Below are 14679 nucleotides of genomic sequence, written 5' to 3'. Positions count from 1 at the left end.
TTAAAGAAGAATTAATACCAATCCTTCTGAAACTCTTACCCAAAATTGAAGATGAAGGAACACTCCCAAATTCATTTTATGAGCCCAGCCTTACCCTGATACCAAAGCCAGACAAGAGCACTGCAAGATAATAAAATTACAGGCCAATATCCCTGATTAACATACAGGCAAAGTCCTCAACAAAATACTTACAAAACATATTCAGCAGCACATTAAGAGTCATACACTATGATCAAGTGGGATTTATCCCTGTGATGCAAAGACAGGTCATATACTCAAATCAACAAATGTGAAACACCACATTAACAGAATGAAGGATAAAAATTATATGATCATCTCAACAGATGTAAAAGCATTTGACAAAATTCAACATCATTTCATGATAAAAACTCTCAGTAAATTAGGTATAGAAGGAAAGTATCTCAATATAAATAAGGTCATAGATGACAAGCTTTCAGCTAACATCATCCTCAAGAGTGAAAGATTGGAAGCTTTTTCTGTAAGAACAAAACTGGGGCACCTGGCTGGCTCAGTCAGTAGAGCTTGAGACTCTTGATCTAGGGACCTGAGTTCAAGCCCCACATTGGTCACAGAGTTTATGTAAAAAAATATCTGGGGCACCTGGCTGGCTCAGTTGGCAGATCATGTGACTCTTGATCTCAGGGTTGTGAGTTTGAGCCCCACATTGGGGAAGATTAGGAACAAAACAAGTGTGCTTACTATTATCACTTCCATTCAACACAGTACTGGAAGTCCTAGCCAGGGCAATTAGGCAAGAAAAAGAAATAAAAAGCATCCAGCTCAGAAAGGAAGAAGTAAAACTGTCTCTGCTTATAGATGTCATGATCTTATATGTAGAAAATCCCAAAGACTCCACCAAAAAAAACTGTTAGAACTAATAAATTCACTAAAGTTGCAGGATACAAAATCAACATACAAAAATCAGTTGCATTTCTATACACTAACAACGAACTATCTAGAAGAGAAATTAAGAAATAATCCCACTTACAATATCATTAAAAACAATAAAATACTTAGGAATAAATTTAACCAAGGAGGTGAAAGACCTATAAACTGAAAAATGTAAGACACTGATGAAAGAAATTGAAGAGGAGACACAGATAAATGGAAAGATATCCTGTGTTCTCTGATTAGAATATTAATAGTGTTAAAATGTCCATACTACCCAAAGTGAGCTACAGATTCAATGCAATCTCTATCAAAATTCCAATGGCATTCTTTCACAGAAATAGAAAAAAGAAAATCTAAAATTCATATTGAACCACAAAAGACCCCAAATAGCCAGAATCTTGAAAAAGAAAAACTAAGCTGGAGGCATCATACTTCCTGGTTTCAAACTATATTAAAATGCTATAGTAATCAGGGCACCTGGACAGCTCCGACTAAGGATCCGACTCTTGATTTCGGCATCAGGCTCCGCACTGGGCAAGGAGGTGCAGAGAATCATCAGAGAAATGCAAACCAAAACCACAATGACATGTCACCTCATTCCTGTTAGAATGCCTAGTATCAGAAAGACAAGAGATAGGGGCACCTGGGTGGCTCAGTCGGTTAAGAGTCAGTCTTCTGCTCAAGTCCTGATCTCAGGGTTCTGGGATCTAGCCCTGCATCACATGGGACTCCCCACTGAGCAGGGAGTCTGCTTCTCCCTCTCCTTCTGCCCCTTCCCCCTCTCACTCTGGTCCTCCCCCCTTCTCCCCCCAACCCCTCCCCTCATGCTCATCCTTGTGCTCTTGCCCTCTCTTTCTCTCTCTCTCAAATAAAAAAAAGGAAAGACAAGAGATAACAAATGTTGGAGAGGAGGTGGAGAAAAGGGAACACTGTAACCTTGTTGATGAGAATGTAAATTGGTACATCCATTATGAAAAACAGTATAGATATTGCTCAAATAATTGAAAATAGAACTATCATATGATCCAGCACTCCCTCTTTTGGGTATATATCCAAAGGAAATGAAACCACTGCCTCAAAGTGATATTTGTCCTCTCTTGTTCATTGTATCATTATTTACAATAGCCAGGACATGGAAACAACCTAAGTGTCTATTGATGGATGAACGGATAAAGAAGATGTGGTATATACATACAATGGAATATTATTCAGCCATTAAAAAAGAAAGAAACTGCCCTTTGAGACAACATGGATGAACCTAGAAAGCCTTTTACTAAGTGAAATAAGCCAGACAGAGAAACATAAATACTACACTGTATCACTTAAAAGTGCAATTAAAAAAAAATTCAAACACATAAAAACAGAATGGTGGTTGCCAGGGGTTCGGGGCAGGGAGAGAATGGGGAAATGTTGGTCAAAGGGTACAAACTTTCAGTTATAAGATGAACAAATTCTAAGGAATGAATGTACAATATGGTCACTGTAGTTAATAATACTATATTGTACACTTGAAATTTGCTAAGAAAATATATCTTAAACATTCTCACCACAAGAAAAGGAAAAGGTCACTATGTGAAGTGATGGAGGTGTTAATTAACTTGATTGTGGTAATTATTTCACAATGTATACCTATATGAAATCATCACATTGTAACATTTTAAATACATACAATTTTATTTTTCAGTTATACCTCAATAAAGCTGGGGGAGAAAAACAAAGGGAAATCTTCATGGCCTTGGATTTGACAATGGTTTCTTAAATATGACACCAAAAGCCCAGGCAACAGAAAAATAGATAAATTGGACTTCATCAAAATTTTAAAATTCTGTGTATCAAAGGACATTATCAAGAGAGTGAAAACCCACAGAAAGGGAGGAAATTTTTACAAATCATATATCTGATAAGGGTCTATTGTCCAGAACAGAGAAAGAACCCTTACAGTCCAATAATCAGATGTGCATTTTAGGAACAGTCCTCAGCCTGCTGGAAGGATGGGGAGAGTGTGGAACCTGAAATGCAGTGAAGAGGCAATCTTCCTGGGGAACATTCCAGGGGAGAGGTGGGAGGCCTGCACCAAGACAGTGGCGAAAGGTAGAAAGAGGGCCTGACATGGGCGCCTGGGTGGCTCAGTTGTTAAGCGTCTGCCTTCGGCTCGGGTCATGATCCTGGGGTCCCGGGATCGAGTCCCGCATCAGGCTCCCTGCTGGGTGGGGAGTCTGCTTCTCCCTCTGACCCTCCTTCTGCTTGTGTTCCCTCTCTCACTGTGTCTCTCTCTGTCAAATAAATAAATAAAATCTTTAAAAAAATAAAATAAGGGGCGCCTGGGTGGCTCAGTCGTTAAGCGTCTGCCTTCGACTCAGGTCATGATCCCAGGGTCCTGGGATCGAGCCCCGCATCGGGCTCCCTGCTCAGTGGGAAGCCTGCTTCTCCCTCTCCCACTCCCCTTGCTTGTGTTCCCTCTCTCGCTGTGTCTCTCTCTGTCAAATAAATAAAATCTTTTAAAAAAAATAAAATTTTTTAAAAATTAAAAAATAAATATAATAAAATAAAAAAGAGGGCCTGACAGATTCAACTGATATTGAGGAGAAAGACTCAGGCGGCTTGGGACCCTGATGAGCCTGATGAGCCGTGTGAAGTTTTTGTTTCCGCATACTAGTGAGGCTGGGTGCCAGGACAGGATCTGCCTTTCAGGAAGGAAAAGGAGGGAGATCCCTATTCTTGCCTGGACAGAGTGACTGGGGATGGAGGAAGTGAAAGTGTCTGCCTGCATAAATAGGCAACAGTCCAGTCCTAGCCGACACACGGACCCCCAACTTGCAGCTGTCCTCTTCGCCCACCGCTCTGGCCTCACACTCATCCGCTACCACAGCCATGGCTCAGTCACTGGCTCTGAGCCTCCTTGTCCTGGTCCTGGCCTTCTGCATCCCCTGGACCCAAGGTACCAAGGAGGGAGTGGCCGAGGATGGGGATAAGGGGAGGCCTGGGTGGGAGCCTACAAGAAGCCCCGGCTCCCTGTAAACCCCACCCTGCAGGCAGTGACGGAGGGGCACAGGACTGTTGCCTCAAGTACAGCCTAAGGAAGATTCCCGCCCGGGTTGTCCGCAGCTACCGGAAGCAGGAGCCAAGCTTGGGCTGCCCCATCCCGGCCATCCTGTGAGTAAGTGCAAGAAGGTGGGTGCAGCTGAGTGGGGAGGGCCTGGTGGGCAAGACTAGGACAGGCTTGCTAATGCCCAACCCCCAGGTTCTCACCTCGGAAGCGCTCTCAACCAGAGCTGTGTGCAGACCCTAAAGAGACCTGGGTGCAGCAGCTGATGCAGCGTCTGGACCAGCCACCGGCCCCACAGAAACAAGTCCAGGGCTGTAAGAAGGACAAAGGGGCTCCCAAGTCTGGCAAGAAGGGAAAGGGCTCCAAAGGCTGTAAGAGGTGAGGAAGCTAAAGGGACAGGGGGGCGAGGGGAGGGAAGCAAAGGGGAGCCTCGCTCAGCCACTCAAGCCCCTCCCCTCTTCTACCCTCCCAGGACTGAACAGCCACAGACCCCAAAAGGGTCCATAGCCCAGTGACCAGCCTGGAGCCCAGGAGGCCCCCACCAGCCTCACCAGGGCTTGGAGCCCTGATCCAAGGAGCAAGAAGTGGGCTAGGAGAAAGGGTGGACTCAGGGGCCCCAGGGGCCCCAGAGCAACCACCTCATGCTGGCCTTGCCTCACCCCTTCTCCTGCTTCAACCATCCCTTCTGTATTCCCAGGCCTACCCCGCATGGCTGAGTGGCCCACACCAGGCCAGGCCCAGAAAGGCAGAGGAGGGATAGTCTCCCAGGAAGCATGAGAGGAGGCAGCAGGACTGTCCCCTCTGAGGAAAGGTCACCCAAGACCCTCTGGACCTGACCCTGCTCCCACTGCACCCACTGCTTTCTCGTAAATATGTTTTCTACCTAACAATAAAAACCTGTTCCAGCCTCCCACCCAAATATCTGTTCCTGTGTGTTTGTGTCCATGGGGAAGCCAGTGTCACTACAGGGTGGGGTCACACACTCTGGGGTCCCAGCCAGGAACTAAACCTGGCAAATTCTATTTTCTCACCTCCTCCAAGAGTTTCTTTGCCCACCCCTCCCCCCACCCCCGCTACCTTGGCAGGAGAAGGGACCTGGGCTGCCCCTGGTCTCTGAGAAATCCCTGTCAGTGAGAGATGGTGGACCCACAGCACACATCCCCAAAGGCTCTGCGGGCCTCTGAGACCCTGAAGAGAGCCCTTTCCTGATTGTATTCAGCATTCTCTCACTCCAGGAGTAGCCTCCAGATCTTTTCCTAGCTCTGCCTGGGACTGCCTCTACTTTCCCTGGGGGCCTTCTGAATGTGAACTCCCAAGTCCTTCTTTGGAAGGGAGGCCTGTAACACAGGCAAACTCAAGTTCTACTAAACCTACCCTATAGCACAGTTCTAGCCCTGGGATCCCTTCCCAAACATCCAAGAGGATTCCCTTCTGCCCTAATCAGAGAAGTTGGGTACCTCTTTGTTTAATAGGGCTGTGTGCGTCTTTATTCCAATCTGGGCTTCTTGACTCCCTCAGCTTCCTTCCAGTTGGGAGAGCCTCCTCCCCTTCCCTTCTTTTCTCCCCTAGGGTACTTTAACCCCTTTAACCTCTGGAGACCAAGCCCCTTTAACCTCTGGCAGGTATTCAGAACCCCAGAATTCAGATGTAAATCAGTGTCCTCTCCAAAAAAGACTCTTGCCTGGCTCTCCTCTACCTCTTCCTCCCCAGAGCAGAGATCCTCTTACTCTCTCCTTCACCCCTATATAGGGAGAGGGATGACCATCAGGGGGGCCAGGCCATGTGAGAAAGAAGAAAATAGATCCTGGGTGAGGAGCAAGAAGCTAGAGGTGACTGCCCCACCATCTTTTCCTTCAGTGGGAGCCTGAGCACACCACATCATTTACTACTTATCATAAAGTCATTAAAATACTTGCTGTCTGCTCCTCCTGCAACTGGTGAAAACAGGGGCTCTCCCTGGCTATCCTTGTGCAGCAGGTGTGATCCTAGTCTGCAAACTCAGATGTGCAAGAATGCCTGCATTTTAAAATGTGCTTCCAGGGACCTTAATCCTACTCTGAGCCCCTGCACTGGAGTGCTAGTGAGGAATTCATCTGGCAGTCTTGAGATCCCCCCCTACCAAGGGCTGTGCAAAAGGTCAGAAAAGCACCAAGGCACAGAGGAGTCTTCCTACCTGCCCCCCCACCCACCCCCCCCACACACACACCATCCCATCTCTGGACATTAGTCTTACCAGTGAATGCTAAGGGCCCTGTAGTACAAGTCGGTTGGCTCTTCAGGTGCTGGACTCTCAAACTCTTAGCTCTGGGCCATATTTGAGACATGGAAATTCAGCTGTGAGAGCCTCTGGGTTTGAACCTGGCTTCCCCAGACACCCCCAGAGCCATGGACTCAGGTGCTGCCACTTGCTACATCAGAGCCCATTGCTGGACCTGCACACCAATCCCCGCCCAGTCATAAAGACCTCTCTTCAAAATCCTTCCTCCCAGCCCCTCCGGGACATAACCTCTTTCCAGGTTTGCTTTGGACTTTTACAAAGGCAGAAGGGCCTTTGACATCGGGATGCCTCTGTTCTCAGCCCTGCCAAAACTCTTGTTTGCTCCAGAGAGAGAAAGGAAACACATAGGCAGAACAAACAAAACTTCATATTTTGCTAAATTATCCTGCCACATCGCCTGCCTCGTATGTGCCTCAAACCCTGCCCTGAGCAGGCGTGCAGTATAGTCTTTATTCCATCAGAAAATGAGCGACCACTCTCCTTGTCTGCCTTCATCTTTGACAATGTTATCCTGTTCTTTCTTTTTTCTGTAAGATGCATAATTTTTAAAAAATCAAATAATACATACTCATGGTTTTTAAAAATATCGAAAAGTACCAAATGACTTATTCTGAAAACCATGTGCTGCAAATTTTAACTCCCTGCAACTTCTTCTAGGAGTTGGTGCCATACATCTAAATATTTTGCTCATTCTTCTGTTTTCTTGGTTTATCTGTTTTAAACATTGCCAATTGGCTTCCTATTATAAAAAGTGGAGATTTGGGGCACCTGGGCGGCTCAGTTAAGCAGCTGCCTTCAGCTCAGGTCATGATCTCAGGGTCCTGGGATCGGGCCCCGTGTTGGGTTCCCTGCTCAGCAGGAAGCCTGCTTGTCCCTCTCTCTCTGCTCCTCCCCACACCCACCCCCTGCTTGTGCTCTCTCTCTCAAATAAATAAATAAAATATTTTCTAATAAATAAATAATAAAAAGTGGAGATTTAACTCTCTTACCAACCTTCCTCTTCTGTCACCCTATCCTCTAAATATAGTCATACCACTATATTTAGATCATGATCAGTGTTTACATTGTAATGACCATGTAATTGTTCGCTGCATAGCAAAGTAGTGCACTTTGCTTACTTTTCCTTTATCACTCAGCCTTTAGGGTTTTTTTTTCTAAGTTCTAACTTCTCTTCCATTTTTAAAATACCTCTATCTTGCGGGGCGCCTGGGTGGTTCAGTCGGTGAAGATTCTGACTCTTGGTTTGGCTCAGATCATGATCTCAGGGTCCTGAGTTCGAGCACCATCTCAGGGTCCTGAGATCGGGCTCTGTGCTCAGTGTGGAATCTGCTTGTTCCTCTCCCTCCCCCTTTTGCTCACGCACTCTCTCTAATGAATAAATAAATAATATCTTTAAAAAATACTTCTATCTTGCCATTATCACAGCTTCAGTATTCTTCAAATGTTTCATCATTTGAGGTCAATGAAAGACCTAATGTTTAAAATATATGGAATAGAAGAAACCGTAAATGAGTATGTTTATCACCTTGACATAGAAAAGAACTTCTTAAGATGTAAAACCATAAAAGAAAAGATCGACACAATTAAATTCAAAGACTAGGGGCGCCTGGGTGGCTCAGTCGTTAAGCGTCTGCCTTCGACTCAGGTCATGATCCCAGGGTCCTGGGATCGAGCCCCACATCGGGCTCCCTGCTCGGCGGGAAGCCTGCTCCTCCCTCTCTCACTCCCCCTGCTTGTGTTCCCTCTCTCGCTGTCCCTCTCTCTGTCAAAAAATAAATAAAATCTTAATAAATTCAAAGACTAGTAGGAGTTCAGGGTAAAGACGGCAAATTAAACACATGCATTTATTTTTACTTCTTCCTGAGCCCCAACTAAAACTATAGTAAATGTTTTTGGTGTGTGTATGTGTATAAAGGCCCAAATGAGAGAGGACATAAAGGTAACTTTCCAAAGATGCTGCTTAGACAGGAAATATTTCCATAAAAACAGGTATAAAGCATACAATAAAATTATAAATTTGAAGGACTTCCAGTGCCTCACTCATGCATATGTAAAAATAAATATTTTATGAATACTAGTATACCAATGTTCAACAAGAAGACAATTAATGACTTCTACTAGAAATGTAAAAGAAAAGAAGAAAACAAATTCTAAAGATCAATCATCCTCAAAATTTACAAAATCATCACCCCCCCCATCATGAAAACTCACTGTAATCCCTGGAATCCAATTTTCCTTTACACTGAAGCACTAAAACATTTCATTGCTTTAAAACTGGGTCAATATTATCTGCTAAGAATAAGTCATCCTCAGGGCCATCCAGAAAATTACTAATACCATGTTTTTAAATAATTTTGTCATTTTCTCTTCCATGAAATAACACACACACACTTATGAAATGGTGGGCCAGCGCCTTCTTGTCTGCTGCCTCAGAATCGGAAGCCTTCTGCTTCCCGTGGTCCTCCTTGTTTGTGAATCCTTTAAGCACCCGTTTGATAAAAGGGATGGACAGAGCTAGTAAGATCTCCCAGAATTACAGCTAATAAAAACATCTTAACAACCTCAGTTGTATGAACTAATTCCAAACTAAGCAGCCAGATGTCTTAATACCCTCCCCCCCACACACACACACGATACCTGGGCCACACTTTGGCTAACCACTACTTCATTCTTTACTCATCAATCCAGCCTTTAGAGGGACATGATCACCAATGACAGTTAGGTTCTTTCTTTTGATGTATTCCTTTTAAAAATTAAAAATGAGGCACCCGGGTGCCTCAGTCGTTAAGCGTCTGCCTTCAGCCCAGGTCATGATCCCGGGGTCCTAGCATCGAGTCCCACATGGGGTTCTCTGCTCAGCAGGGTGTCTGCTTCTCCTTCTCCCTCTGCCCCTCCCTGCTGCTTGTGCATTCTCTCTCTCTCTCTCTGAAATAAATGAAATCTTTAAAAAAAATTAAAATTAAAAATGGAACAATATGGGGCTAACAGCACAGTACCACTGACACAGTTGGCATCTTCTGCCTTGCATTTTGGCACAGGAAGGTCAGAGGGACTGGGTCTATACCTGCTATTTATGAAGCTCAAAATCAGTTTGTTTCCTAGCTTTAATCATTTACCTGTGAAAATGTCTTCAGCTTCACTGGTCTCTCTTGTGAAGTTCTCTTTCTTTCCCACATCCAGCTGCTACTTTTCCCTGTATTTTGGGACAAAATGATGCTACGCTGTTTTGTTAAAGTCATCAATGCTTCTGTCCTTTGGCATCAGTCTTGACCAGTGAATTGCCGTTTTTATTTTTTATTTTTTTAAAGATTTTATTTATTTGACAGAGAGAGACACAGCGAGAGAGGTAACACAAGCAGGGGGAGTGGGAGAGGCCTCCCGCTGAACAGGGAGCCCGATGTGGGGCTCGATCCTAGGACCTGAGATCATGACCTGAGCTGAAGGCAGACACTTAACGACTGAACCACCCAGGAGCCCCTGAATTGCCATTTTTATAAATGCTGAAGTTGCCAAGCGTCGTTTTCTAACACCTATATTTGTAATTCTTCTATTGGTGTCTACAGTTCCCCTACAGAGAATGTGTTAGCTATGCCAAGAAGCTGAAGACTGTTTTCTTCAAGACATCCCTTTCTCAGTGGGTGGCAAATCAAAATATCCCACGCAAACTCTGATGCCCTGTTCTTGAAGACTTTTCATTTAGAGCTATGGATTGTGGTAATAATAAATGTCAATCTAATATCAAAATAGCCAAACTCCACTTTTGGTCACCTGGGCAGCCAGAGCCAATTTCCGTTCAGAATCCCAGGAGTCACCATCACCATCACCACGTGAAACTCCACTTGGCTGTGATAGCGTCATTGCCCCGTTTCGCCACCAGGGGACAGCATCGTCGCCGCGGTCCTCAGTCGGCTAAAGGCTAACAGCAGGCTTATGGGTTTAATTTTCTATTGTCATTTCCTTCATCTTTCTGGGATCAATTTTTAAAATTATTTTTATTATTTGTGCTCAAATGTGTCTCATGATAGGCCAGAGGCTTAGCGTTTTCCTGTGTCCACTGACAAGTAGGACAAACTCCTTTTCTGCTCGTGTCCCTGTTAAAGCCCTTCATCCTCTCGCGGAGCTTCGCGCCCGGCACAGTTAGGCTCTCAATAAGCCCCCGCTGAATAAAGAAACCTTTTCTTAGAGTTGGCACCGTAATTATGCGGCCTAAGGAATCGATCGGGTGCAGGTTATTCTGTGAAGGAAGTGCCGGAGGTGATGTGAACTTCCTTTAGCCTTTAAGGCAAACATTACGTCCAGTCTTCTACGTTGGGTGCTCGGACTCGGGGTAGGTTGGAGTGGCAGTGGGAGAGAGAAATATTCGTAGCCAGACACGGGCCTTCGCCAGCGCACGCGTCTCCGCCAGCCCGCCGCGTACCTGGCGGGTTCAGGGCCGGAGCGGCGGGGATCTGGGGGGAATGCTGTTGTGCTAAGCCTGGGGTAACGGCCTCCTGGGGAACATCCGAGACTCACGAGGACCCCACGTCCTCGGGGGTGCGGTCCCACCTACAGCCGAGTCTCCCCTCCGCGCGTCCGGCCCGCTCCCCGGACCCTGGGGCGGGCTAGGACGCTCGGCCTCGGGGCCTGCGCGTGCCTGGAGCGGGGAGAGCACCAGAGGCCGTCCCAGGCCCAGTGACTTTGGGCCCAACGCCCTCCTCAGCCTCTGCGGGGCCCGCCGAGTCAGGGCCTCCACCAGCCGCTGCACAGGACCCCCCGCCAGCCACAGCTTCCCTTCACCCCTCCACCGGAGCTCCGCCCTACTCCGGAGCCTCCCTTCCCAGACTGGGGCGCCCTCTGCAGGCCTGGGAGGGGTGACACACAGCCGCATACACCACTAACACACACATACACACACACACACACACACACCCCTCCAGGAACGCAGCCTGGGACACACGCATTCATCCATTCAACAAACACTAAGCACCTAATAGAGGTCCTCTCCCCACAGTCATTCACTCCCCTGTACTCTCACCCCTACCAAGGACTTGGTTGACTTCCCAGGCCCAGCTGCTACCTCCCCTGCCCCAATAGCTAAGGTGCCCACCATCCAAGATCTCTGCTCCTGGAACATGGATTCTGGTCAGACCAGGACGCCATGAAGACTGTGTGGGCTCCTTGGAGGAATGTGGGTCTAGGCTGGAATGGGCTGCCCTGAGCTGTAAGGTGACTGGTCCAGGCCTCACACTGAACCAGGAACCCGGCAAAGACGACTTGGCTGGGAAGAGAGTGAACTAGGTGAAGCATGTAGCCTACTTAGGGTTCTGTGTGTGTGGTCAGAAACTGTTTCAAACCCACCTCCTTGGCATCCAATCTCCCACTTCCACCCCCATTGGATCATCTAAACCAAAGGTTAGGGAGTGGGTGCTTTAAACCTTCCACCCTTGGGCCCCGTGTCCTTTCCCTTTTAGCCATGATACTGGGTACCATCATAACACCCTGACAGCTCTCCTCCTTCCCTGATTCCTCTCCATATCCCTGATCTGTCAATGTTGGGGAGTTTCAGGGCTTAGAACATGAACCTCTTCTACCTATACTCACTCCCTTGGAGATCTCAATGTCTTACGGCCTTATAGACCATCCATATGCTCCCAAATTTGTATCTTCAGCTAAAATCTCTCCCCTGGTCTTCAGACTCATATACCAACACCCACTTAACATCTCCACTTATATGTCCAAAATGCAGCTTTATCTTAACAAGTCAAAAGAGGCCTCTGATCTTCCCACAAACCCACTCCTCTGCAGTCATCCACATCTTGATAAATACAACCCCATCCATCACATTGCTCAAGCCAAAAATATTGCAGTATTCTTGTCTCTTCTTTCTCTCACATCCTATGCCAAACCCCTCAGCAAAGCCCATAACTTTACCTTCAAAATATTTCCAGAATCTAACCACTTCTCACCAACTCCCAGTAACATCATGTCCCCCCTCAATTATTGCAGGAGCTTCTGACCTGGTCTCTGTGCTTCCCTTCTTGTATTACTTTGGTCTCTTCTCCATCCAACAGCCAGAGGAGTCTTTAAAACAAGTCAGATCATGTCACACCTCTATCAACCCTCCAATGGTTCCCCATCTCACTCACAGTAAAACAGAAACCCTACGATGGCCTACAAAGCCTTACACTGTTTGGCCCCTGTTATTATCTGACTCTATCTCCTACCACGCTATTCTTTGCTCACTTCCCTCCCAAACATTGGCCTCCTTTCTATTCCTCAGACACACTCTCATGTCACAATCTTCGCACTTGTTATTTTCTTTACCTGGAACATCTTCCCCAGATCTCTGCATGGCTCTCTCCCTCACTTTCTTCACACAAGCTTTCTTTTCAAATGTTATCAGTTAAGTTTTCCCTGACCACCCTCCCCATTGCTCCCTATCCCTCTGGCCTTGTGATTTTTCTTCATAGCACTGACTGTCATCTGAAATACTATATATTTTTCTTGTTTGTTTATTGCCTGTCTCCTTCATTAGATTAAGAACTCTGCAAGAGGGGCACCAGGGTGGCTCAGTTGTTAAGCGTCTGCCTTCGGCTCAGATCATGATCCCAGGGTCCCAAGATCGAGCCCTACATCGGGCTCCTTGCTCAGCGGGGAGCCTGCTTCTCCCTCTCCAACTTCCCCTACTTGTGTTCCCTCTCTCACTGTGTCTTTCTCTGTCAAATAAATAAATAAAATATTTACCAAAAAAAAAAGAAGACATCTGCAAGAGCAGAAATGTCTGTTTTGTTTACTGCTGTATCCCAGTGCCAAGAACAGTGTCTGGAACATAGGGGGCCTTCAATAAATATTTATTTAAATAATGTGTTACAAATCCTTGTTTATTATTATTTCATTATTTCACTCTTGCCTGTTGATTCTTGGGATCTTTCCCAACAGGCATTCCAGGCAGAGAGGATTAAAATTTAATTGAAACTTCTATGCCACTCTGCACTATACTCTTATATCATTCAGGATCTTGGTGGGAAATAAATGTCATGTCCAAAAAGGTTTAATGGGAAAAAATGTGAAGGAACCATTTACAAAAGTGAGGGCAGGGTTGTTGTAAGCAGCCGCTGCAGGTGAATTAGTCCACCTCCAAACCTCAGGCCGTCTCTCCTTCCCGGCAACATTGACATTCAACGTACTGCCTGAAATTCTGCCCACTGAAAGGACTGCCCTTCACCACTGTGGTTCAGGGCCAGCCTACCTTAGCGATCCATCTAAAAATCAAGACCATGCATTTTCTCCCTCTGTTAACTGTAGAAAACTTCTCCATGAAGGTGTGAATGTGATCAGAAGAAGAAACAATACAAATAGGAATCTGAGCCCCCTGCCCACGCTTTTACTCATGCCTTCTGAAACTTCTAAGGCCTGAACTCATATGTACAATGACCATTTAACAATGGAATGCTGTTCTGCACATCCAACTATATCATTTGCTATAGGTAACACCCTTGGGCCACATTGTCACTGGGTGAACTAGAGTCTGAGTTTTAGACCAGGGCCCAGTGGCAAATCAGGAGCTGCTTTTCAAATAGAAAATACTTGTTAGGGGCGCCTGGGTGGCCCAGATGGTTAAGCATCTGCCTTCGGCTCAGGTCATGATCCCAGCATCCTGGGATCGAGTCCCGCATCGGGCTCCCTGCTCCTTGGGAGCCTGCTTCTCCCTCTGCCTCTCTCTCTGTCTCTTATGAATAAATAAATAAAATCTTTTTAAAAAATTTTTTTTTAAAAATTAAAAAAAAAAAAAGAAAATACTTGTTAGCAGAAGAAGTGTGGCCTTACTCCAACACCCTAAGGTGTAATTCTCCCAATGGGGTTCCTATAGCAACCTCTTCTGCCACAGAAAAGCTGAAGTTCATTGGATTTATGAGCCATAAGACCCAAGGAGCAGGGCAACTTTCCTGGCAACTGGACTTGCTGCCCAGCCCTTCCTTGCTCTGGGCCTCATTCAAAACCATAGCTTCACGTCATATCCAATAAATACTTTGCAACAGTACACCTAAATATGGTATATGTTGCCTCCAAAATCCAAACTTCCTTTAAGCATTGTGTCTCTTTCTTCATGGTGAAGGTGCAACACACCACAGACCACTATTTTTCAGCTTCTTTCCACCCACAATGGCCTAAAACTTTTACCTATGTGGCAGGGTCCTGGATATTTGTAGGATTTCTTTCTCTCTCTCTCTCTCTCTGGCATATATGGGTCTTACTAAGGCATTTAGGGTGATTGCTCTTTTTTTCTTCAAATTTTAATTTAAATTCTAGTTAGTTAACATATAGTATAATATTGGCTTTAGGAGTGTGATTACTATTTCTTGTGCACCAGAGGCAGTAAGCATAATGTCGTCAGTTGATATTCTGTGGGATGTCAAGATTATCTTATGACAAAGAGCAGGAACATTGATATATCCCTGTGGTA

General features: G+C 45.8%; 1 protein-coding gene across 2 annotated transcripts; it reads left to right on the top strand.

Annotated features, from left to right (window-relative positions):
* Positions 1-3725: 3725 nt before the first annotated feature.
* On the top strand, positions 3726-4877 carry CCL21 (C-C motif chemokine ligand 21). Of its 2 annotated transcripts, none has more exons than XM_021691167.1 (4): positions 3726-3850; positions 3945-4065; positions 4154-4336; positions 4431-4877. In XM_021691167.1, the coding sequence occupies exons 1-4, from the start codon at positions 3784-3786 to the stop codon at positions 4471-4473; spliced, it is 414 nt and encodes a 137-aa protein (XP_021546842.1). In that variant the 5' UTR covers positions 3726-3783; the 3' UTR covers positions 4474-4877. The 2 variants fall into 2 exon arrangements, with proteins under 2 accessions (XP_021546842.1, XP_021546843.1); XM_021691168.1 differs by having other exon boundaries at positions 4656-4868.
* Positions 4878-14679: the final 9802 nt, after the last annotated feature.

Source organism: Neomonachus schauinslandi, chromosome 13 (assembly GCF_002201575.2).
Source record: "Neomonachus schauinslandi chromosome 13, ASM220157v2, whole genome shotgun sequence".
NCBI lineage: Eukaryota > Metazoa > Chordata > Mammalia > Carnivora > Phocidae > Neomonachus > Neomonachus schauinslandi.
This window is presented reverse-complemented; position numbering and strand designations above follow the sequence as displayed.